This window comes from Xiphophorus hellerii, chromosome 19, assembly GCF_003331165.1.
Source record: "Xiphophorus hellerii strain 12219 chromosome 19, Xiphophorus_hellerii-4.1, whole genome shotgun sequence".
In the NCBI taxonomy this organism is placed as follows: Eukaryota; Metazoa; Chordata; class Actinopteri; order Cyprinodontiformes; family Poeciliidae; genus Xiphophorus; species Xiphophorus hellerii.
In genome coordinates this window covers 3,832,499-3,858,480 of record NC_045690.1, presented here as the reverse complement: position 1 = coordinate 3,858,480, position 25,982 = coordinate 3,832,499, and the positions used below count along the sequence as shown (strand labels likewise).

Below are 25,982 nucleotides of genomic sequence, written 5' to 3'. Positions count from 1 at the left end.
TTTAAAGTTAAGCTTAACCCTGTTCCTACAACCACCCTGGAAGGTTTTGCCCCTCCATAATTTAACAGTCTTGTGCTTCTGGTCTTTGTCCGTGTCAACTGACTCCCCTGTGAGCCGCCGCCGCCGCACAGATCACAGGACAACGCAGATGGCCTACTAAAACACTACGAGCCTTGTTAGAGAAGATAAGCTACAAAGGTAGGCTGGAGTGCGCCCAGTGCACCCAGTACACCCTGTGACGGAAACTCTGGACGCTAAAATCATGACCAGAATGGCTCAGTTGGACGGGAAAAACAAATTAAACTGAGAAAAGTTTGGATGAGTTGGTAAAATCCTAGGGAAAACTAAAGGAAACACTGAATTAAGTGTTTCAGATTCAAATAATTTTTATGTTAGACCAAAAAAACCAAAGTACAGTGGATTGCAACCTATCCAAGAATTTGCTAACAAAATCTTACCAAGTAATTTTGGTTTATCTTCTAGTGCAAATACTTTACTACACTTATAGTAAAACAAAAACTAACTAAAAAGAAACTTCTCAGCAAGTTACAGGAGCTGTTTTAAGTCAATAACTTCTTAATATTGATGAACAAGTACTTGTTCCATCGGCAGATTATTTCATTTATCACAGGGCGAAAAATGTTTTATTTTAAGTGAAATAAGCTGCCAATGGGACTAGTACGTTTCTTCAAATTTAAGGAATTGTTGACTTCAACAAGCTCCAACTATCTTGCCAAAAATGAGTACAAATAAAATAAGGTAAAACTAAGATATTTGACTTGAAATGAAACCAAAATTACTTGGTAAGAGTTTCTGTTTTTGCACAGCTGTGGAATTTAACTCAGGATAACACACAGAAAATCTATTCACACATTTTTTTTGTTGTGCATATCTAAAGGCTACGTTCACACAGCAGGCGAATGCGAACCAACTGCACATTTTTCTAAATGCGACTTTTTCATCACAGTCTAAACGGCCAAATTCCAGCCTTCTCACCCAAAAAATGATCCGATCTGTGCTCATTTATTATTTTTTATTTTGGATATTTAAATATATTCCAGTTCCAGTGTGGAGTGTTTGATACTAAATTAAAGTTTATTGGTCTTTGACTGGTATGCCATTGTGAATATTGTCACCTTGCTAAAATAATGGCCCAAGTCGTCTTATTTTTTGCAAAAACATCAATAACATATATCACCATCTTCAGCTCTGAATAAAATATCACAGGCCTGTCGATGTTGACAGTCAACTTAACCAGGTGGCAAAGTTTTTATTTGCATGAAAATTAAGTAACTGCGACTAGAATGGTTGCCTTATGTTAAACGTGAAAGTATAAGTTGCCATAATTAATAAAATAAACTTTAGAAAGTAAAGATTTCCATCGTGCAAAAACTTCAACAAATCTACAAAAGTTGCGTAACTGAAATGGGTTGGATTCTTTTTTTCTGCCATTTCTCCCTGAACTAGTCGGCGGCCTACTGACCATGTGCACCACCTCCGGGTAGATGGGCTCCGTGATGACGTTCCTGTTGTGGGTGATGTACTCGACCATCTCGCTCAGGGCCGCCCGCTTCACCTCCTTCCATTTCAGGTCACTCAGGGGGTCAGAGAGGAAGTCGAAGAGGAACGCAGCACTGCCGCAGCTTCTGGATGAACAGCTTCTCCTGTTCTGCTGGAGCCACATCTGCAGGATAACAGGAAGAGGAAAATCAGTCAGGAAGAAAAATAGAAAATACAGAGGGAAAAACCCTCTGCAGCAGAGAAATACGACGCAGTTATAACAAGATTGTTTCTTGTTATAACCTGAGCTAGCAGTAGCATGTAGGTATTAAATAGTAGGAGTCCGAAGACTGAACCTTGTGGTACTCCACATGTGATTCCTGCCTGTTCTGATGAGAAATTAAATGACATTCACAAGTAAATATTATTTTTAGAAATCAACGATTGACGATTAATCAGATAAAAAAAATGGGCACATTCTGCAGATTTTTCCATTTAACATCTTGTATTAGAAATACTTTAAATACTTTAAATTAGGGCTGCACTGATTTCCTTAATTTTGGGAGATCGGTGATCAGCCGATTTTTACATGTGAAGCCAATCTTATCCACCGATGTTATCAACCTCGGCAAACGTCTAAAAATCAACCACTGTGCTTTTCTTTTCTCCCATAAGAGAGGTTTGCCTGACAAACCGGCCGAACCAGGTCATGTCGGCACATTTGCAGTTAACGATAGTCACCCCATTGTTGCCAATTCAGCAACTTTCTTGACATATTGAGCAACATTTCAGACAAAAAAAATGGTATCAGCCAAAATCGGAATTGGTAAGTTAGTCTTTTTAAAAGATCGGTCATCGGCGATCGGCCAGAAAACTGCAATCGGTGCACCCCTACTTTAAATGATGCGAACAAACAATGAAATCTTTTTTAAATAAGAAAAAACAAACACTTTACTGCCTAAAATGTAATAATATAGCTTTCTTTATTGAATTTAACCAGGTGAATCTAAAACTTTGCCACTTGAGGAGCTTGGGATAAGATATATTTACAGACATATTTAAATATCTTAAATGCAAAATATATTTATATTTTGTTCAGGTTGGCTTAATTACTGTATTGAATTAAGTTTTTTCCAGTAAATGGCTATTTTTAATGTATATACTCCAGTTATGATTAATCGATTACTAAAATAGTTGATGCTTATTTCAACAAGCGATTAATCATGATTAATTGATTAATTGTTTCAGCCCTACTTCTGTTCTTTCACACAAAGAAGTCCCTGTTCTTTCGGTAAGATTCAAACCAATTAAGTGAAAGTACGAGTTACCCTGAAAGAAAAACAACGTGACAATAAAATGTTGAAGACTTAAACAACAATTAGCAGCATAACAAGAGAGTAGACAGCCAGAGAAAGAGAAATTGTGGGTTTTCTTTCTAGGACTCTGATCTGACCGTCTTTATTTCGTGGGCCTCTGGACCCAACAGCAGGAGGAAACATCTAAATTTCTATCTGGCTGCTCGTGTGATGCAGTAATAACAACGTTACACCGTTATTATCCAGCAATGTGACAACTTGTGATGTTCCTCTTCACTCCATCTCTCATAACAGGTTATGTTTCATAGGTTTCTGTCAGCTATGAAACAGACTGAATAGAACCAAACACTCAATGAATCTGAAAAGTTCATTTATCTAAGTGCAACATGAGCATCTGTGTGGACAAAAAGGCCTTGTTGATATCAGATTAGAGGCGAATGGACAGTCTGTTTTCAGATAACAGAAGAGCAACAACAGTGGCTCGAATATTAATTTGTTACAACCAAAGTATGCAGAATTCTCTTCCTGAAAACAAAAACAAGTGGAACCCCGACACAAATGGACAACATCAACATCTAAGAGCAAGGAAGCATGCGGCTAAAAATTCACATAATGTTTCCTGGTGCAACGTTCAAATATGGTCAAAATTCAGCTAGATTCTCATCTCCCTTCACTGCTCCATCTGGGATTTCTCTCATTGAGCTCAATTTCTCTGGTAGAATTTAAACCGGGGAAATCAGCAAACAGAAAGAGAAGTCGTGAACGTTGACTTTAATTTTCTAAGCCGTTTTTAGAATTGTATTCTGCCTGTAGTTTTAGCAATGGCAACAAATAAAGTGAACAACGTTCATTACATTTTCTGAACAAAATCATTTATAGACAGATTTAGCTGTTTCAGGGCATCTAGTCTCTAAATCCAAATAACCTGCTGCTGGCCACGCCCCCAACTCAATGTTTACACTCACCCCTTGAAAATGGCTGCAAACAGATACGCAATTACACAACCATGCATCTTTGAAAAGCAGAAGTGGAGCCTCCTGCATAAACAAAAAGAATGCAGCAAGTGGCTTCTGGATGATAAGTCAACAGCAAAACACCTGTCTTTTCCAGCAGCCGTTGTACCAAACATGTCCAGACTTTTGCATCCAATCAACTGCAGATAACAAAAATATTGCATTAATATGCAGAGTAAATATCCAACAATTGTGTTTTTTTTAGAGCTCTGCAAGAGAGAGGGCTGCTACATCTGGCAGCGGCTGAAAAGAAATAACAGGCAGCTGAACACATTCACTCCTCGTTATGTGAATGCACATGTAAAGTCATAGGCCTCTACAGAAAGGAATGAAGAAAAATGCACACAGACTTGGTGTACAGCATTCCTACAACCTGGCAGGTTCTAGGTAAGCAGAGACATGAGGGGGATTTGGCTCAGACACTAACACACACTTCTGCAGCGTCAGTCTAAGGTCAGCCAATTTATCCCGATGACAGCGCGAGAAGGCCACAGCTTTAGAGCCGCCATGTGTGTAAAAAGGTCCAACATCCGTCATATTTATCTTTATTAGCTGCGTTTCCATCACAAATACGCACAAAAACATTGTCAATATTCAGCTAATGTCAGAAAATTGACCTTAATAATTATTTTAGCAGAAAATTTATTTTTATTTGGCATTTTCTTCCACTGTAGCAGAATACATTTAACCATACTACATGTGCTTTAATTTTAACATTTTTAAAACATGACTTTTATTCATTTAAATTAAATAAAATCCCAGTTATGCATTTAGTGGTCACACAGTGGTTCTAAATCTACGTAGGCTTAGAGCAAAGAACATTTTTACTGCAATATTAGGGATTTCAATAAGCAGATATTTACTGATACACGGAGGAGAACATCCCAAATTTCAGGGAGGGGAAAGTTGTTGTAACCTCAGGTATAAAATTATATGTGTTATTGGTGCTAACACAATTTATCTAAAAAAACTAAACAACTGAGAAAGACATTTGATACGACTCGATGAGTAGGCCTGTCGCAATACTCAAAAAATCAAATAGTCGCATAATAAATTAAAACAAGCAATTATTACCATGATTTGCATGATTTTATGTTGTTTTTTTTCTCTTTCTACCAAAAACTGGATGATAATAGTCTTCAGGCTGGTTCTTTGGTCCTTTAGAAGGACAATTTTGTTTACAGAGACTTCATAATTCCTTTTATTTGTCATTTTGTTTATTTACTTTAGACATTTAAAATTCCAGTGTCAAATGGTTATTAGTTTCAAAATGTATTGAATTTTGATATAGGCCATTATCATTACATTACTTGAAAATGGTCTCAAAAACAATAGTAATATTGTTTATTGCAATAACTTCTGGGACAATTTCTCATCCAGGAACATTTGTTATTGTTAAACATCAGTGAAAAGCAGCCAATAAACGTTTTCTACAGTGGATTATTCCGATGTTTATGTAACAAGATTTTATTTTAGCAATATTATAGATGTGGAGTTTATCAAAATTCATTTATTCTTTTAATTAATTTTTGTTTAATTATTAAGAAGCTCTTTCTGCAGACATTTATTTATTGGTGCATTAAATTCTGTTACGCTGCTCTTGGCAGTTGGTGGTTGCCATAGCAGTTGGTGGTCACCATAGCAACCAGAAACCGACAGCTCCACCCCCTTTTTTCTGTTGCCATTCTGTCACTGCCATATGTATTAGTATTCTAATTAAACATTTATTTTAATTATATACAGTATTTCATGAGTAAATTTGCTATCTGTTGTATAAGTTTGCAACTTATACAAAAGTTAAAAGCTTGAATAAGTTCTTAACTTATACAAGTTTTCAACTTATAAGTGTTAATGTTGAAAAATTAAACACAGCTAAATTCACAACTGCTACCTGCTCATTGGGAGGTTTTGCTCTGTAGTTTGTTTAGGGTTATTTATTTTATTTACTGTACAGGAGCAGAAGCTGTTGGACTGGTGTTAACCACCAATTTGATTTCCTCTTTTGCTAGAAATAAATTCAGTGAACTTTCTGGATCCGAGACGAACAAAGAAGGATTACAGTTACATCAGCTAAAAAGCTTTCAGTTCGGGGTCAGACATGGGACGCCCCGTAATGCACAGGGACATACGGACGGACGGGAACGTGGCGTAACGCTTCGCTCCTCTGGCGCTGTCAGGACTTAAGTTGCCTCTGTTACATAAGTCCTGTCTCCTTGCATTATAAACTTTCTGTACACTCTGAAAATACCCACCGGCTTGTTGTGCAACAGATAAAGAGCCAGTGTTCTGATCCCAAAATTGATGTTTGCCACAATGTGACTTCTATTAACGTAATTCATGCGAGCCTCAGGTGGGAAACAGTCATGCAGAGGCTCTTTGTGTCTGCGCTCACACACCAGGCAGGACAGAGGGAGATTTATGTGAATCGTTTCTGTTCAAAACAAAAAGATAATGAATAAGTGGACTCACACTGGGACCCGTCTGTGGCTCCGTCCACAGAGCTGTGACTGCTTTTTACACAGAACCATTTGTGATCAATGCCAACATTGACAAACTACTATTTATAGCCACATAGAGAAACTTGTCACAGATTTTAAAGCCTGTGTGACCAATTTGGCTGCATGCTCAACTTAAAAAAAAAAAAACAACATACACTAAAGTTCAAATTATTCTGAATTTGCAAGTAAACTTTTTAAAATTATGTACAATTCGACAATTCATGAAACAACTACATTAGGGATGCACCGATTGTCTTGATTGATTTCGATTTTGGCCAACTCCAATTTTTGGGGGGGCTGAAATGTTGCTAATTATCGTCGGATTATTTGTTATAAACACACCGGATCCAGTGCGCAACTCGACTGCAGAAAGAGCCGGCCTGGTTCACTGGTTACCATGGTTACCCTTCATTTATCCTGCCGTTTTAGCATTAGCTAGCATGTTGCCAGTGTAAGACAACTGTTTATCACAGTGTGATAAAATAAGTTGTTCTACCAAATCGACTTTAGTGAATTAAATGCATCTTAATGACCTGTAAGCACTGGATGCAGACGAGTTGATAAATGACGAGAAAAGACGTTTCAAACGGAAATTAATTACTGCCAGTATTAAAGCAATGTGTTCACGGTAAGGTCGTCAGCTCTCAATGAAATATTTCGAGTCCCTCCAAATGAAACAAACATAAATGGTGAGCAATTAAGGAACTGGAATACAGGGTTTTCCTAGAATGTAAGTTTTTATCTAAAAAACAAAAAAGGAAGTCGTATTTGTCCTGCAAAAGATGAATAAAATGCAATAATTTATTCCTAGTTTAGGTCACAATTAGAGGGAAAAACACAGATGTAGCTGCATCCATCAAGGCAGGCGATAAAGTAAATTGGCTGGCCAATAAATTGTTGCACACCGAAACTAATTTAATCTGGACTCCGTTGTCAGGACGGACTTAAAATGTTCACAATATATAAATAAGTATCAACAAGAGCTGAAAGGCCACTCAGTGAAGAACAGCTGGGCAAGTCACAATAAGCAATTGATCAATTAATCAAATGATAAATTAAAACAAATTCAGTTTCCATTTTGCATGATTTATTTTTCCCTTTCTACCAAAACTGAATAACAAAGTCTTCAGTTTGTTGCTTTGGTCTCAAATAGCTCTTTATTTCAAAGACCATTTTGTGTAGAGAAACTTCATAATTCATTTTATTTCATGTTTTTTTTATTTTTTTTATTTTTGATATTTAAAATGTCTTCCAGTTCCAGTGTTAAATATTAATTTTAATTTAAACTTCTTATTGTTTATCGCAACAACTTCTGGAACAATTTATCATCTGTAAAAAATGCACGAAAACTTACAAAATATACATTTTTCTCATTCCAAACACAATTTTTTCTTATTTTCTTGAAATAAGAAAAACTAGTGAGCAAAAATGTAATACGCTAAATAAGACCAAAAACAGTGAACTCTTTAGAACAACTGAAGAACATTTAACTTGCAGTTTTCTCCAATTCCGATTGTTTTCTACTAGTAACATGAATTTTTGCTAAATTCTTAGAAAACGTACAAACTCCTTTGAATCAGAGCAGAAAACTTTAATATTTGCTGCAGCTTTTCATAAAAGCATCGCACCAATTTCTCTGGTCACTGATGAGCGACTGAGACATCAAATAAAAAATTTTATTTGATACTTTGATGCGTTTCCTATAAACCATTTGGGACTGTTGTGTATAAATGAGCATTTGGCACAAATATCCAGTGTAGGTTATTGGATCTGAAGGCATTAAATAAAAATAATAAAAATAATATTCTGACTGCTTTCAGCCAATTTCAAACAATTATACAGTTACTTAAGGGAATATTCCAGGGAAAGAACTAAAATGGATTTAATAAACTCTTTGTTATAATTCAGGTTACATATTGATCCGTTTGTAACGCGACTCTATAAGGGCAGGGTTGCACCAATCTGATTTTTCCTGATCAATACTGATTTTCTGTTTTTCTCTGACATCTGACCTTCAGACAGAGTCAGGTTTTCCTCTGATAAAAACAAACTATAAAATAAAAGAGAAATAAATGTTCTGCAGTTAGGCCCGTCGCCATAAATTCTGCTGGGCGATAAATTGTCCCAGAAATTATTGCAATAATCTATAATGTTGTTTTGGGACCATTTTTGACTGATATGGCATAATAATGCAAGAACATTCACAGGTTAATAAACTACCTAACTACAAGCTGATCGATTGCCTCTTATTTAAGATCAATTGGTCAAATTAAAAATATTTAAAAGAAAAATAATAATTGTATCAAAACAAAGAACTCTGACCATTTTCTTCTGTAAACACATCAATCAACAATATTTATGTTGATGCTGACAAAATAAAATAACAGAATTTTGTTGCTAACTTCCAGCAAAAAACCTGCACAGCAAAGCGGCCTGGACCTACATGGCTATAAACACGAACAAACGAAGGAAAAGTTCTGAAACATCCCATCCTTTGGCATCTTTCAAAGCATTTATTTTGCTGTCTGAATCACAATCAGTAGTGATATTCACATGTGTTCTGCTGCATCGTCACCGGGTGTGCCACCGCCTCCGCAAGAGAAGCCACAAGTTTTGCTTTCAGTTTAATTCATCCTAAATCACAAGGCGACTGAATAATCCGGATTTTATCCCACTAGATTATGAAATATTATTGGGTCTTTGTTGCGATATTTGAGCCACAATTGCACCAATTCACCACAGAATGTGTGTAGGCGAGTTTAAGACTTTTGAAGACCTTTTTAATGCCACTTTGAATTAAATTTAAGGCCAAAACCTTATAAATAAAGGGTTTGTTGGAGGATCCTGCTGTACAACACTGTATTTGATTCTCGACAGCCTCAACCCCCATCCTGTCGAGCTTAAAAGTGTTTTTTTTGTTTGTTTGTTTTGTTCTTTTTGCAGAGAATGCACCTAGCTTTGCATGGGTTAGCATAGCAACAGAAGTTAGCTGGTTAAATCTAGTTTTTTGGCTAGCCTGGCTAAATTTTATCTTGCCATGACAAAATTTAGTACCTGTGGTAACCCTGTTTAGGGCCAACTTACATTTTCCTAATGAATTTAAGACATTTTAAGGCCTTCATTTTAGATACATGAACGTAAAACATTAACCATGCGCAGACACCCTGCACCATCATACACAATGTAACTAAGGTTGTTGCAATAAGCAATAAATCAATTAAAAATCATCGTTTCTGTCCAGTGTTTTTGTCTCAACTAGCCTTTTTTGAAAGCAAGTTTTGTCTACAGAGACTTCATAATTCATTTATTTGTTGTTTCTATTTCTTTATTTTGTATATATAAAATGTCTTCCAGTTCCAGTGTTAAATATTCAGCAGAATTTAAAGTTTATTGTGTTTTTAGAATGTGTTCCTGCATTATTATGCCATCATTAATTGAAAATTATCTCAAAACAATATTACCGTTTATGGCAATAACTTCTGCGATAATTTATCATTCAGCAAAATTTGTTATTGTGACAGGCCTGGGTGTAACATGACCTTTTGCAGTAATAGGGAATCAAATTATGTGTTTTAGAGAGTCAAACATGTTGTAAGGTGGTAAACAATTATGTTTTGTTTTCGTGTGACATTGAAATAAAAGCCAAATATGTAATAGCGTGACTGGAGTACAAAAGAAAAGAGAATTAGCAAGTGAAACCAAAGTTGGTATCCAGACTTGTACAGGGAAAAAACCTGATCAGTGCATCTTCAGTCAAAATAGTCTGACTTGAATCCACACACATTACCACTAAAATAAAGTTTTTGGACAAAACATTTGATGGAACTGGAAGCCACAGTAACAGAATGACGCAGGGAGAGTCCGATTGTTCCCAAACAGAGTCATCATTCAAGGCAGTCGCCTCTATGGTTCAATGGACTGAAATCAATAATTGCCTACGGATTCATCCAACACTGGGCTGCACTCAAGTACAGTGGTAACAAACCGGCCCTTTCACATGAGACTGAGCACACATTTCATTTAAAAAGCAGAGTCAGACTGTAACCTGTTGGACAACACTCAAAACAGAGGCAGGCTAAATATGTTCTGAAATCTCTTTAGTGCTCAGAAAAGCGGCTGCCCTCAGCCTATACACTATGACCAATTTGTGCCCAGATTAACTGGAGTGTGCCATGAATGCCGAGGCTGCAGAAAAGAGGCTAAAGATGCTAATTTTATTACCTCCCCTCCTCTTATTCAACAAATAGCTGCACAAAAACAAAAAACAAACTCATAACAACAATAGAAAAATAAATAAACATTAAAAAAACTGAGAACAGACCCTTCCCTTGGCTATGACCTCACTTCCTTTGACATCACTCGCTCGGCGGGGGGATGGGCAGAGAGCAGCTAGCTAGTAAAGCTGATTTTTTTTAAATTTTTTATCTCTTCCAGCTTTACATAAATGCCTAAACAAACCATTCCTCTGTTTCATTCAGACACAACGGAGCTTATATCCAAAAACAAACGAACGTTGATCCCGTCCGAAGCGGCTGAAACGCTGAATAAACCAAGCGGTTTCCAGTGGAGCAGCAGCACAGCGACACTCAGCTCCCCAATTCCCCGGGACCATACAGGAAGAATCGCTTACATACCTCTGAAGTGCATAAGAGCCACCGGCTGGAAAGGCCCGTTGGAGTTGGGTGCATCCACAACCATCCTGTCTCCAGATTTATTGCATGTCAACATCTAAAGCCCAACCAGGAAGGCGATCCACTCAGGGCGAGAGGCCAGCCTCCATTTTAGCACAAAAGCAGATCAGAAAATGAAGCGCTGCTGCTGCTGGAGGGAACTGGCTTGTTGGCGACGTCAGCAGCGGAGCCAGCGAGCTGATTGGTTGGACTCATACCGCTCTGGAGCAATAGGAAAGCAGACTGCTGTGGGTGAGGGATTGTGATTGGATGAGAGAATGGACAGGAGGCGGAGTTACGGCGCTTCCATCTTTTTCGTTTTGCTCCAGTTTCTTCTTTCCAATCAGTCCGCTTTACAAGGAAGGTTCTGCCACAGATCTTAGATCAGATTGGCTTAAATCGTTTCCACAGTGTTCCACAGTATTAGCTGGGGTTTCAACATAATCTGATTTAGGAAAAGCAGCTGGATAGAGGAGTGCTTAGAGAGGCTGGGAAGTCTTTTATTCTCATCTTTTTCTACTAATTTTTTATGAAAAGGAGGTCAAAATGAGGGTCAGAGTGGGGATTTAAATAATTGATTCAATGATTAACAGATTAAACCATAAGAAAAGAAGACTGCTGAGGTAACTATAGGAATTTATAAAGACAGTTTTGACATGAATGTCATTTGTGGCAATGAATTTTGATATGAAATTCATAAATACAAGTTCAAATATGTTACAATAGCAAATTTTGTACCAATAATCATTGCGATAAACAATATTATTGATTTAAGACCATTTTCAAGCAATATATTGATTGTAGTTTGCCCTCTCAAACACCAGCAAACTTTAATTTTGTAAAGAACCCTTAACACTGGAATTATATATTTTAAGTACTCAACATAAAACACACCAACCAAATAAAATGGCGACCGCAAAAGTTGGGATAAAATACCAGAGTGAGTTGGTTGTTCGACAATAATTGAATACATTTTTGATATTCATCTGCTGAGTAATTTATCACCAAATTGATGTAAACATAATCCCATATTTGAATCCTGCACCTAAAATTAAAAAACTAAAATTACTGCTATTACCAATAAGAACTAAACAATATTTATCTAATAACAACTAATACAACCCAGCAAACACTCTAAAAACTACCGGTAACTGAATTTGACGAACAAAAAAATCACAACAAAATAAAACGAAACTATAATGAAAAACCCCCAAACTGTTATAAACCTAATAAGAACCAACTTCAAAGACGATGTCAGTAAATGTATGTAAGCTTTTGAACTTGAAGACGTTACTAAATTAATGTCTAGCATATCCTCTCCTGATTGTGGCATTTAACAAATAGAAATACTTTTGGTAATTTTAGCTGACCTAAAACAAGAGAAATTTGATCTGATTTAACTTCAGCGTGTGTCGGGTGTATGTAAACATCTGGTTTCAATTGTTCAAGGTGACTATTCTCTCCAGTCTAGACAGTTTAAGAAAATATTGTTTAATTTATAACTAAATGAGACCATAATCAGCCCCCTCCAGTCACTTCATGACTCAGAAACTTTGAAGGATTTTGTTATTGTGATGTTTACAAGTTGAGTGAAATTAACTCATATACAGGAAATGAAACTGAGCCAAGAGAGAAAATTGAATATGCAGAGAATCAGCACAGCAGCTTTAAGTAGTCTTATCTCTTTTATCTAATCTCAGAAAACTAAAAATCACTAAACACATGTGTCAATAAGTGTTTAGTAATGTTTCCATTTATGTAATACTTGAGGATACTGAATGATTTATCTGCTGTTCTTTGAAACATAATGAAGTGGCTGTCTGTTTTATCATGTGATACATCAGAGGACAAACTGATACAGAGCGAAACCACACTGACACCACAAGACAAGCCAAAGCCTTTAAGGACAGCGGGACTCTAGAACCATTTTCACATTTAAAAGACAAGAAATTACGGTCTATTTAAAAATGGACACTCAGGTTAAGTGGTTGCTTTGTTTGTTTTGTTAAATACTAACCAGAATACAGAGCTGCATTGGCCTCCTTACCGATTTCTGCTGTTTTTGCCACACTTAACTGTTTTAAATCATCAGACTTAAATATAAGAGAAATATCACATCTATTCAACCAACCAGGTCCAATGTGAAAAAGTAAATGCTCCCTAAATCTAAGAGCAGTTTGTGCCTCTCAAGGTAACAACAACTGCAATCACCCTACAAAAATAGAAATAGATCCTACCAAGTATTTTGGTCTAATTTCTTGAAATAAGACAAAACCAACTAACAAGTAACTTTTCAGCAAGATATAGGAGCTTGTTTTAAGTAAATTTCTTAATAATGATGAAAACCCAAACATGCTGGAGCTCCACCCGGGTTACTAAGTAACAGGCTGAGCTCGGCTGTGGTTGCTAGGTAACCAAGCAGAGCCCGGGACTGTACCTCAACGTGTTATAATTTTAATAATCTGCCAGAGGAACTAGTACTTTCTCATTACTGACTTCAAAAATTGTTAAAGTTACTTGTAAGTTAGTTTTGTCTCATTTCAAGTGTACAGAGATATTTGTACTAAAAATTAGAATTTGGTAAAAATTTTACTTGGTAAAATTTGTCTTTTTGCATTGCAAGACTGTGTAATAACTGGCAATGAGTGAAGGAGCTTTGGCTCACACTTCTATGCAGAATTGTATAAATTCAGCCACAATGGAGTATTTTTGAGCATGAAAGGTCGGTTTACAGGTCATACCAACGAGTCATTAGAACCATTAAAAGGGTGGCATTCAGGTTTGTTAGGATCATTGACCATGTTTCCACACATGTTTTTTATGCACATTTTGAAATAGCAATAGAAATAATTGATAGAAACAGCAAAATTCAAAAGAACTTTGTCAATTTCACTTGAGGTGGTTTCTGGCTTTTCTGAAAAAGAGCTAATGCGCTAAAGGGGGAGATGGAAAAACATTTGCCGAATAAGTTTTGACATGGCAAACGCTCCATTCACTGGTGGATCTGTGCCTTACCAGAGGCACAAACTGTGAAAAATTTTAAAGTCCATACTCTGAGCGTGAAGGGAAAAACTGTCTATTTTTCTGAGATGTGTGGTTCACAGTCTCAATGTATACGCTGCTAGTTTGCAACATTTACATATTCATCTAACAAAACTGCGTTTTGGTTAACCAGGTTGATTCTCTCCACATAAATAGATGAAAACACACAAAATTCTCTTATTTGTTTGTTTGTTTTTGCAACAATTTAAAAGTTTTCTCTAAATTTGAATGACAGTTGGCTGAAAACATAGTTACTGTCTTCTTGTGCTTAAAGTCACGAATCGAATGGGTGAATATTTTCAGGTAGAGAGCAGAATTTGTGATTCCGATAAACAAGTGGAGCAGATTCTGAATCAGAAACTATTATACTAATACCATGATTCAGATGCTCTTTCTGAACGTTTGTGTTACTTTTATATCATATTTAACTGGGAGCCACACATTCCGAATAAAAATAAAAAAAAAACGCAGATTATTTTTTATTTTGAATGTTTCCTCTACTTATGAATAACGTTCTCCAAAAGCTTTATAAAAAGTATTATAATCTTTTCCAGACTAATATTTGTCAAGTACTTTGTTTCTAATCTGTTCTTTAATTTCTCTGGATCGTAACATTGTCTATTTTAAAAAATATATTTTTTTAATCAACCCTCCTTCACGACACACTGTCCTGAATTTGTGACATGTTTTCCTGCGTTAGCACACCAGATTGAGATTAACCATCAATTGAAATCAGGTGGTGAAGCAGAGAAACATCCAGAACAAACCATCAGTTTAAAAACGCTGGTTCATGTTGTCAAACTGGTTCTACTTAAATCATTTTCTTTATTCTACAGGTCTGACGGCAACCAAGCCTGGGTGTAGCAAGTAAACTGAACCAAAAATGTGGTTAATCAGCTAATTCATGAAATAACAATGGGAGAATTCACTTTCATCTACGGCGTTGAATGAAACCATTCGTTAGATGGGTGTATTTAGTATTTACTTGTGAGCCACAAGCAGAGTTGGGTAGTAAATATTTACATCTGCATGAGTAACTTAAAAAAAATACTTTCAGGAGTAAAGAAGCCTGACAAGAATAGCAAAACTGTTTATAAATAAGCATTTACATGCAATCAGAAGAATTAATACGTTAAGTTTTTTTTTTTTAAAGGTTTTGTTGGCTCTAGTGGCCTTTATTTGAAAGTAGTTTGACAGGAAACAGGGTAATCAGAGAGGGGGAAGACATGCGGCAAACGTCGCCAGGCCGGGAATCGAACCTACGACCACCACTACAAGGACTAAGGCCTCAACGTGGGTCATGCTTTGCCCCTGCGCCACCACAGCACCCCATACGTTAAGTTTTAAAAGCATGAAATAGTAAAAAAAATAGTAAAAACAGCTAATAAAAAACATCTTTCAGAAATACTTTTAGCTCACCGAGAGTCACTTTCTCCAACGCGTACTAATTTTAATTTTAGGAGTTGTAATTTTATTACAAAGTATCACTACTTTTACTTGATTAAAATTTCTGGATTCTCTACCCAATGTGAGTAACTTAACTGAATGAAGAACAGGTTTGATTTTACCAAAAATTCACCACTTTTTATTAAAAGTTTCATAAGTTTTTACATTTGACAAATTTGGATTTTGAAAAATGTTTCTTTTGCTTGCTTTTGTTTTTTATATGAATTATTTCCATTTTGGTCTTTAGAATACCAGATTTTCCACACAGCCTTATATTTTGGTCCGGCTGATGATGTAACTAAATACTAAATGATGTTTTGTTCAGTTACTCGGTACTTTAATAGCTTAATAGTTGTTTACTCTGGAGTAATTTCTTGGATGGCTACTTTTTACTTTTACTTCAGTGCTACTCTTACTTGAGTACAATATTTGGATGCTCAACCGAACTCTGGTCACACAGGAAAAGCTGAAGAAATTTGCACGCAAACGTGTTTTATGCAAAACTGAATTCAAACAGCAGAATAAGGAATTACCACATCACTTATAGGAATGGATAAGAGTAGTTTTAAAGGACAGGATGCTGAATTGGACAGGATCCTACCTTAGTTCACACTCTTGGCACTAAGGGGCCAAAGTCTCTCTTCGGGTGCCATCACATTTCACCGCCATGACAACAGGAAGCCGCCATTTACATCTTATTATAGCGGTATAGGCTGACTAAAGGCAGTGCACAGCAAAGAAAAATGGATCCTTGCTTTTTTAGTGTTTGATCTGTAACAAATCATTAACATACCAACCAAAAGTGACCTTTTATGCTTCCTTGAACATGTTAGGACAGATCTATCCAAAACATGTTCATTACATTTTTTTACACAAAATCATTCTTAAATATTGATAAGTTAGTTCTGTACAGCTCATACGGCGGTAAAACTATTTGACCAAACCTGCTGGAGCTTCTCTTGGTTGCTAGACGACGGGCTGTGGTTGCTAGGTAACGGGCTGAGCAGTGCCCGTCAACTGTATCAGAATCAAAATCAGAATATACTTCATTAATCCCCAACGGGGGGGAAATTGATTATTTGTTGACATGGTACTTCATCTGAATTGTTAAATACTGTATTAGCAAATATAAATAACAAATAAATGATATATAATTCATAAAAAACACACACACATCAATGTGATATAGGTATTTTCACAGCAAAGAAAAGGACCAAGACTCTCCACCAACATGTTAGAAATGGAGCTTCTTGGTTACACTAAAACGAAAAGTTAAAGTAAGAAAAATATAAAGTAAAAAGGTGAGCAAAAGTAACCACAACAGACTGCATACACTTTGGAGAATGCACATTTCAATCGGGTGGATTTGAAAGGGTCATTTTCCAGACACCAAAAAATATTAACTTATTTCCAAAAAACAGCTGGATGGATTTTTTAAGCACTTGGGATGTTTTTAGAACCAGTTGAGACTGAAGTGGAAGTATAAAAAACGTGGGAAATGTTAATTTTGCATGAAAGGCCACCTTTAACTAATGACAATTTTTCTAAACTACCAAAGTTTGACACAGTTGTGGCAAACAGTGATTTGCGAAGGTAATCCCATTTCTTTTTTTCACATTTTGTCATAGTGCAGCTTTTATTGTAATTTTATATTTCAGGGAGGGGTTATTTTAAAGAAGAACAGAAAGCAGTACATAATAGGAAAGTGGCAGGAAAATTATACATATTCTTCACATTTCTCTGTAAATGGAAATCTAAAACCTGTGGATATACTCTGTGGTGATTTTCAGTGCTACTTTTCTCCAAATCATTTAGCTAAAAACCAAAAGGTTCAATGGGTTTGATGCCTTAGAACTACGTCAATAAATATCCCTGAAAATATAAGAGATAATAAATGAGTGAGAATTATAAACAAAGATGTTCAATAAGTACAATATAAAACATTTTCATAACATTAAAAAGAAAAAGGTAACTGGTTTTAAAAAGTACAAGAAGTCAGAATCAGACTTTCCTGTTTCATCCAGCAGGTGGCAGTACAGGTAAACCATTTCAGCCAGAGGTTCTTGGAAACTAACCCCATCACTGAATGATTTACTGACACCTGGCAGAGCGTACTGTTTAATCCTCTTCATCAAATTTGCATGGCTGCTCTGCTGACAGGATTCGGTTCATGGGCCTCCAGCAAACTGGAACTAACAGAAGGACTGGTTTCTCCTCCAGTTCTCCTGACAGATGTGATATTAATAGAAATGTGACAGAATTTCTTGGACAAAATAAAACAAATTCAACTCGTTTTTAAAAATTTCTCTACATGGATGAGCTAAATAGTTATTGCATCACACATAAATCATATATTTGGATATATGAGCAGCTAAAAAAGCAAACATGTTGCAATAAAGCACTCAAGAAATTTCTGCTATTTAGTCTGTACATGTTTGTGTAAAAACTGTCATGCAAGATAAATGTTTGATAGGCAGATGGACCAGTTGTTTGTTTGGGTTTGTAGTGAGGTGCGTATTTAAAGTAACTGGTGAAGATCAGTCTTCACCAGTTACTGATCAGGGTTTCAAAGATCAGTTATTTTGTGATTATTGCGATATTTTAGGTTGCTTTTCAACAGGCGAGAAAACGGGATGAATCACTCTGAAAGCCAGCAGTGGAGTTGATGAGGCCAATGAATAAAGTCAAGGTAACACAAATCTATTGCAAATATCTTAGTACACTTGAAATAAGACAAAACTAAATTAAAAGTAACTTTTCAGACATAGGAGCTTGTTTTAAGTCAATAATCTCTTAATATTAAGTAAAATGTACCAGTTTCACTGGCAGATTATTTCACTAATAACTTGTTGAGTCGCAATCCATGATTTCTGCGCCGTTACCTAGCAACCTTAGCCACTCCGACCTGTTTCCTAGCAACCCAAGCAGAGTTCCAGCACGTTTGTTCAACTGTATTTTTTTCACTGCGTTGGAAGAGACATTTGTTCTGTTGTTGACTTACTATTCAGAAACCACACAGCAAAAATACAAAATATTACCAAGTATTTTTATCTAGTTTCTAGCATAAATATGTTAATATACTTGAAATAAGATAAAACTAACTTACAAGTTACTTTTCAACAAGATATAGCAGGTTGTTTTAAATAAATAATTCCTTAATATGAATGAAAATGTATTTGTTCCACTGGCAGATTATTTTTTTTATATCAAGACATTTTCCCATGTTATAAGTGAAATAATCTGCCAGTACAACTAGCACGTTTTGGCTTAAAACAAGATAAAAAACACATAGTACTGCCCCTTTAAGTATTTGTGGATTTTACCTATTTGCAGGGATTGTAGAGATTAACATACAATTGTATATTTATTTTTATTTTACTTCTGCTGTAAAGTACCTTTTGGACACCTATTGGATGTTGTAAATCACAAAATAAATGTTGATCGATTGAAAATGTTTTGGAGAACCTGGAGACTGCAGACCGGTCTTAACTCACGGCTGTCATAGATAAAACCTCCTGATTTTAAAAGATGAAAAGAGAACAAACATGTTTAATACCTTTTGGTTACAAGACGCAATAATGTGAGCCAATGAGCCAAAGTGGAAGGGCTGTATTGAGTATCACAATGCTTCCTGAGGCCCTACAAGCCGTTTGTCTTGAACACCTGTATGGGGGGACGCAGCTCATCCAGGTATCTGAATAGAGCGCTGCTGTGTATCGGTTACAGGCAAATACTTAGGCCAGATCCCGTTTGTAATGCTGAGTGTAAACAAAGAAGTCATAAAAGATTGATGCAAATCTTCAAACCTCAGCCTCGCAGTCTCTTCTTTGTTTCTCCATTAGTGGAACATGTAACGATTAAGTCAATCGGACAAAAACTCACATTGCAATCATTATAATATGAGTTTGTGCACATGTTGTTCTAAATGATGATTGTACGGCCCAGATTTCTCACCATCCTTGGGTTTCCGGTTGATTGAGTGAGTCGGTCTTTTGTAGAGGGAGTAATAAACATTACTTTCAGGTAAGGCGGAGATGCAGCTGATTGCACATTAGCTGCATTAGAGAGCAGGCGGATGGGCGGCCCGCATAGCTATCAATAATGTAACAAGCAAGGATCTCCACATTTGAAATGTGGGTATGAAGATCCACCAAGGTTATGAATTCTTAAAGGGGACCTATTATTATATAATAAAATTATGTTTTTCTACTTCCATTTGGGTCTTAGCTGCTTCTAAAACATCCCAAAAAATTAAAAGTGATCTATTATGCTTGCCTTAACAGGTTAGGATAGGCCCATGGGCGAAACAAAACATGTTCATTAATTTCTTTTGCACAAAATTATTCTTAAGACAATTAGATTTCAGTCTTGAGCTCCTTTCAGAATGAAATGTTTTAGAGCATCTTGTCACTTTAAATCCTAATAACCTGCTGCTGCTCACAACTCCCAACTCAACTTTTACACTCACATGAAAATGGCTGCAAACACCCTTGAAAAGCAGACGTAGAGCCTCCTACACAACCAAACAGGATGCAGCTAGTCAACAACAAAGCATTTGTCTTTTCCAGCAGCCATTGTACAACCCATACAGTGGAAAATCCAGCTGACCAAACATGCAGGAACTCCGCCATTTTAAAAAACTCTAGAATGTAATGTCACAAATCAGCAGGCACTGCCCCATTACCTAGCAACCCCAGCGAAGCTCAGCCTGTTACCTAGCAACCCAAGCTGAGTTGAATGTGCTGTACAATGGTTCCTGGAAAAGACAAGTGTTTTGTTGTTGACTTACCATCCAGAAACCACTTGTTCCATTCTTGTTGGCTGTGCAGGAGGCTCCATTTCTGCTTTTCAAAGATGTACGGTTGTGTAACCATTTTCACGTGCGAGTGTAAATGTTGAGTTGGGGGGCGTGGCCAGCAGCAGGTTCTTTGAATTTAAAGTGACAAGATGCCCTAAAAGATTTCATTCTGACTATGATTTCATTATCTAAGAATGATTTGGTGCAAAAAATGTGATGAACAAGTTTTGTGTAGACTATAGATCAGGGGTGGGCAACTCCAGGGCCGGTCTCCTGCAACTTTTAGGTGTGTCTCCACTTCAACACACCTGAGTCAAATAATGAGGTCATTAGCAGGACTCTGGAGAAGTTGACTGCACTTGGGTAGTGATTCAGCTATAAGTGTGTTGGACCAGGGAGACGTCTAAGAGTTGAAGGACTCCGGCCCTCCAGGACCAGGATTACCCTCTCCTGCCATAGATCTATCCTAACCTGTTCAAGAAAGCATAAGATCTTCAATATGACTCTGAATTTTATTTACATAAATGCAATCTTCAAATTGTATTCCTCGACTGTTATTTTTACAAACTGGTTAAAATTAGACATAAAACACCTTGAAACATTTTAAAACTTCAGCTTAGACTCAATATACCTGCGAGAGCTGGAAGTTTCTGCAGCTCTCTGTTAGCGCTGAGGGGGAATGAGGAGGTGCTGAACCTCTTCTCTCTCTTCACCGCTGAGTGGGACCCGGCCTGCTTCACCCTCAACAGCTGAGCTGCAGGGGGCGCCTTCTTACCTGAACCCTGTGGAAACACAAACAGCAGCGGGGTGAGGTCAGGTTGGACGGTTCCTGCTCCGCAGGAAGTGGGACAGCAGCCACTCTAATCAAGTGAAGACAGAAAAGCGGCTGAAGGCTCCGCCGTAAAGAGGTCAGGTTCCTTTCCTTTCCGAATCAGATCGAGTGGCTCTCAGTCAGGAAACACGATCGCAGCGGGCCGGTGTTCTGCTGATGGGACGCGGCAGACAAAATAAATGATCTCAGATTGAGCTGATAAAGCTGTCACTGGAACAACCGGAGCGAATTTAATCTGAATTTACAACCCGAAAAGAACCACACCGTCATGCCTCTCACTGCAAAAACACAAAATCCTACCAAATACATTTGGTCTAGTTATGGTGCAAATATCTTAGTACACTTGAAATTAGACAAAACTAACTTAAAAGTAACATTTCAGGAAGATACGGGAGCTTGTTTTAAGTCAATAATTCCTTCATATAGAGGAAAACTTACTAGTTCCACTGGCAGATTATTTCATTTATAAAATGGGAAAATGTTTTGCTATCAGTCAAATAATCTGCCAGTGGAATTAGCAATTTTTCATCACTTATTCCACAGATAGTAATAGATTTTACTGTACTGCAAAAACACAAAAAAAGCATTTTTGTCTAGAGCAAATATCTTATTACACTTGAAACACAAGTAGTTAAAACTTACAAGTAACCTTTCAGCAACATAAAAGTTAATACTTCCTTATTATTGATGAAAACATACTAGCTGTTAGTGAAATAGTCTGCCAGTTTCCCATATTATAATCCAAAATATCTTGTTCCACTGGCAGATTATTCATTTATAACTAGTACTTTTTCTTCAATATTAAAACAAGCTCCTAAACATTTGTGAAAAGCTACTTATTAGTTAGTTTTGTCTGATTTCAAGAAACTAAACCACAAATACTTGATAAGAATTTGTATGGTTTCTGAATAGTAAGTCAACAACAAAACAAATGTCTTTTCCAGTGAAAAACCAGCCGACCAAACGTGCTGGAGCTCCACCTGGGTTGCTAGGTAACAGGCTGTGCTGGCTGGGGTTGCTAGGTAACGGCGCAGTGCCCATAGAATGTGACTCAACATTTTACAAGTAAAATAATCTGCCAGAGGAACTAAAACTTTTTCCATCAATATTAAGAAATTGTTGAGGTAAAACTACGGAGCCATAGGGGACATGGGGACATTTTTTCTTTTCCCTCGACATACTGAATACTGTAAACCTTTCTTACGGTGGCCGCCGTAATTTCTGCTTTAATACAAGGTTAGGTGAGGTTTTTCCAAGAATGTTAATGTCTCGTTGTGAAATATCTGAAGTTTTATATCTTTCTTTAGATATAAAGGCACCACAAACCTATGATATAAACAGAAACTTTCCGTAAGTAGGAAAGAAAAAAAAAATCCTAATTTGGACTATTTCTGAGTTATTAATAAGTCATCTGACAATTTTGATTGTGTCTCTGTTGTGTTCGTAGTCTGAAAATCAAATCCTGGAAACTTCAATATCTTCAAAAGTCTCTAGTCATCCTTGTTGCTACCACAACTTTTCCTTCCACTCAACTTTCCATGAGTGAAAGTTGATACATTCCTCTGCAAACAGCCTCCATGTGAAGAGTCAGTGACTGTCTGCTGGACAACTAAAAAGGTCAGAGTCTTCCTCATGTTTGTGCGATAAAGTAACTTATGTTTTTGTGAAACTTTAGTTTTGAGTTTCATTTTCAAAATTAAGTCAAGTTTATTTGTTCAGGAATTTTCAAAGTTCAAAGTAAATTTTACATTTTGTCAAATGACATAATCAGAATCATCAGGCAAATACACAAATATGTTAATCAATGCTCCAATTACTACTAATCAAATGCAACTCTAAACAACTTTGATAAAAAAAAGACACTTAAAATACTTTTGTGAGACTTGAATTGCTTAAATAAATGCACCACGTTTCTGACATGCACCTGTATCTGACCTGAGAGAATCTTTTAGGCCTAATTTTACAAACTGTTAATAATTTTAGAACAAGATGGCTGAATATCTGTGGTGAAGAATAGATACAGAAAGAACACAGGCCTGAGGCTTTTGTCCAATTGCTACATTCAATCAACAGAAATAACTTGGGACTAAGATAACTGCCACAATGCCCGGTATTATTCCCACAGAATAAAAGCACTTTTAAGGAAAATAAAGTCACAAGATCATGCCACATGTCATATGAGCAACTTTTCCTGCTTTACACTGAATCAAAAAGCCAAAAAAGTCTTAAAACAACAAACGCTCTGATCTGTAACAACGTCTGGTAAATAAACAGAGCCGAGGTTCGATTACGCTGCAGCGCATGCACATTTAAAATCCCCAGAATGCACCACAAACCTGGAACAAACGTCCAGAAAACTGCAAAACTGCTGAAAAACAGACTTCCTTTATATCAAGACTGGAAATCCTAATTTTGATCAATATTAAGTGGAACATTGATCAAAACATTTGATTGATGATTTTGATAATATTTGACGAACTGTTATGCTTTTTGCCTGTTTTATAATTGATGATGTCTTTATGGTGACTTAAAACAAAAGATTAGTTTATTCAGGTTCCCCGTTTCGTTTCTACATGGTCACATCACTTCATTACTTCACTAAAACAATTTTCAGAAATTAAACTAAAAAACAATATGGAAGACAACATGGCAGAATATATGTAAATATAGGTTAAACACATAATTAACTCTAATATAATAGATTCAGTTTACTAAAATACTATTTTATCTGTAATTTAAAATTTTAACTATCATTAAATAAAATAAATTCCAGAGTTGCATTCATACAAAAACAAACAAAAATCCCCTGAAAACTCATACAAATATACTTAAAATATCTTTGAAGGTACAGGAAGAAGCCCCAGTGCTCAGCCGTTGTTTAAAAATAAAATAAACTTTAAAAGTTTTACCTCTTCTTCCCCTGAAGGTCCATTTTTGCTTCCAGCTTTTTTCGGTCTTCCCGATTTGGAGGATTCCTTCACACAAAAAAATAAATTAAAATAAAATAAAAGCTGAATTAGTTACAAAAAAATTAAAATATACAAGCTAAACTAATCCACACTGCTACCTTTTCTTTTTTGCTCTTGTGAGGCATCTTGAGATGAAAACCCCCAGAGTCGGTGGAAGTGTTGTCTCACTCGGATGTTTCCACTGTGTTCAGGCTTTTCCCGCTGTCCATCCATGCGCCATGTGACGCGGTCCGAGCCTCAGAAAGGTGCCATCCCGCTGGGCTGGCTGTCCGACACAAGTCACGCTTTGTTGGAGGGAAATCCTGACGGCCAACTTACTGCTGCGGCAGCCGCACTTCGAGGCGCCTCGCAGCCTGAGTCATAGGCAGCTGCCCAGATGCAGGGCGCAAACTGCGCCACCAGAGGGCAGTGTTGTCAGGCAAAAAGACATTTTCCAGGCCAAAGAGCGTTAACTTATGGCTTTGTAAAACAACAGACAAAATATATAAAGAAACATCAACTTTTAGACTGTGTTTTACTCACTTTTCAGGAATTATGATATTAATTTAGCATTAGATTTTAGATGGCCATGAGTTTTATAGACACACTGCATGTAGAAGGTTATTGTTTACATCTGCACAACCAGGACAAAAAGACTTCTTTCACTACTTGCCATCCAAAGCCGCGCTGCCTCCTAAGAACAATCGACATGATGCCACTTGTCAGTCAGTTTAGGCGGTTTGTCAGCAACTGACCAATCGGTGGTCGCTATTTGTCCGGAAGTTCATGGTCCTGAACTTCCGTCAACATGGCGCTGGGGTCATAGAGATATTGAGGAAAATAATAGGAAATTCTGATCAAACGTTTTCAGTGGAGAACATGCGATCCTGACAGCCAGAGCGTTTAGAGGGTGGAATGCAATTTACATTTTCAAAAAACAAACGGGTTCTGGAGTAAGGCAAGAAATGAATCACGGCCAAGTTCGTCTGCATGAGAGTAACTGGTAATAAACATCCAATTTTTTGTCATAAAGATACTTATTGATTGTCAAATCAAAGATCAATAAGTGAAGGTAGCTATGCTTGATTATGACTAAATTCCAATGCTAGCTCTAAGGCAGCATGAACACATGTGCTGCAGTAACAGCAGTATTTACATTTAAGCACTTTTTATGCTAATGTTTATTTTTAAGCATTTTCCTGAAGGCAGATTTTTACAAGCCAGTTTTATTTGAGTCATTACTCGCCCGTTTTGTTCGTGCAAAATGCACACGTACAATACAACTTTCACACTCATATCAATGAAAGTTTTTGCTCCTCATTCTTCTTTCGGCTGCAAAAGACTTTAACTTTGATGTTGTTTCCCGCAAATAAACTTACAGACCTGCTGTAGGACTCCTTGGAGAAGTTTCTCTTCTCCTTCTTGAGTTTTACTGGCGGTTTGCAAAAAAAAACCGTTAAGTAGCATTACCGCCACCTGCTGGTTTGGAGTGTGGTTATGCCTGTCATCTTTGCCTTGGTGTTGGCTGAAAAGGCAAAAATTACTCAAAAAATGAATCAGGTAATGCACTGAGTCCCACTACCTCTGGCATTAGTTATTCTAACTTATATTATATATAATTAATTGCTATGATTTTATTTTTTATTTTGCATTTTTGTTCATCTAAACTTGCTGAGGTGCTCACAGCGCCCCATGGCGGCCCCCCATGAGTCTGCGGCCCCCACTTTGAAAACCACTGCTCCAGCTAATTAATATTCATGAAATGCCCCCCATCATGGTTGATAATATTAAGCACACAACAGTCACTGTACTACTAAATTGTACATTTACTAGAGTAACTTTTTCAGGAGTATTTTTTACCACCCTACTTGTACTTGGAGTAACTATGGTCAGTATTGTTACTCTAACTTGAGTAAATT

At 36.7% G+C, this 25,982-nt stretch overlaps 1 protein-coding gene across 1 annotated transcript in view; it reads right to left on the bottom strand.

Moving 5' to 3' along the window:
• ppp2r5ca (protein phosphatase 2, regulatory subunit B', gamma a) overlaps window positions 1-24,493 on the bottom strand; it is a 35,013-nt gene extending 10,520 nt beyond the window's left edge. The window contains 5 exon segments of the mRNA XM_032546398.1: window positions 1,484-1,624; window positions 1,626-1,684; window positions 20,915-21,065; window positions 24,025-24,090; window positions 24,183-24,493. Of these exon segments, the coding sequence (XP_032402289.1) occupies window positions 1,484-1,624; window positions 1,626-1,684; window positions 20,915-21,065; window positions 24,025-24,090; window positions 24,183-24,209 (444 nt within the window). The 5' untranslated portion in view covers window positions 24,210-24,493.
• Window positions 24,494-25,982: the final 1,489 nt, after the last annotated feature.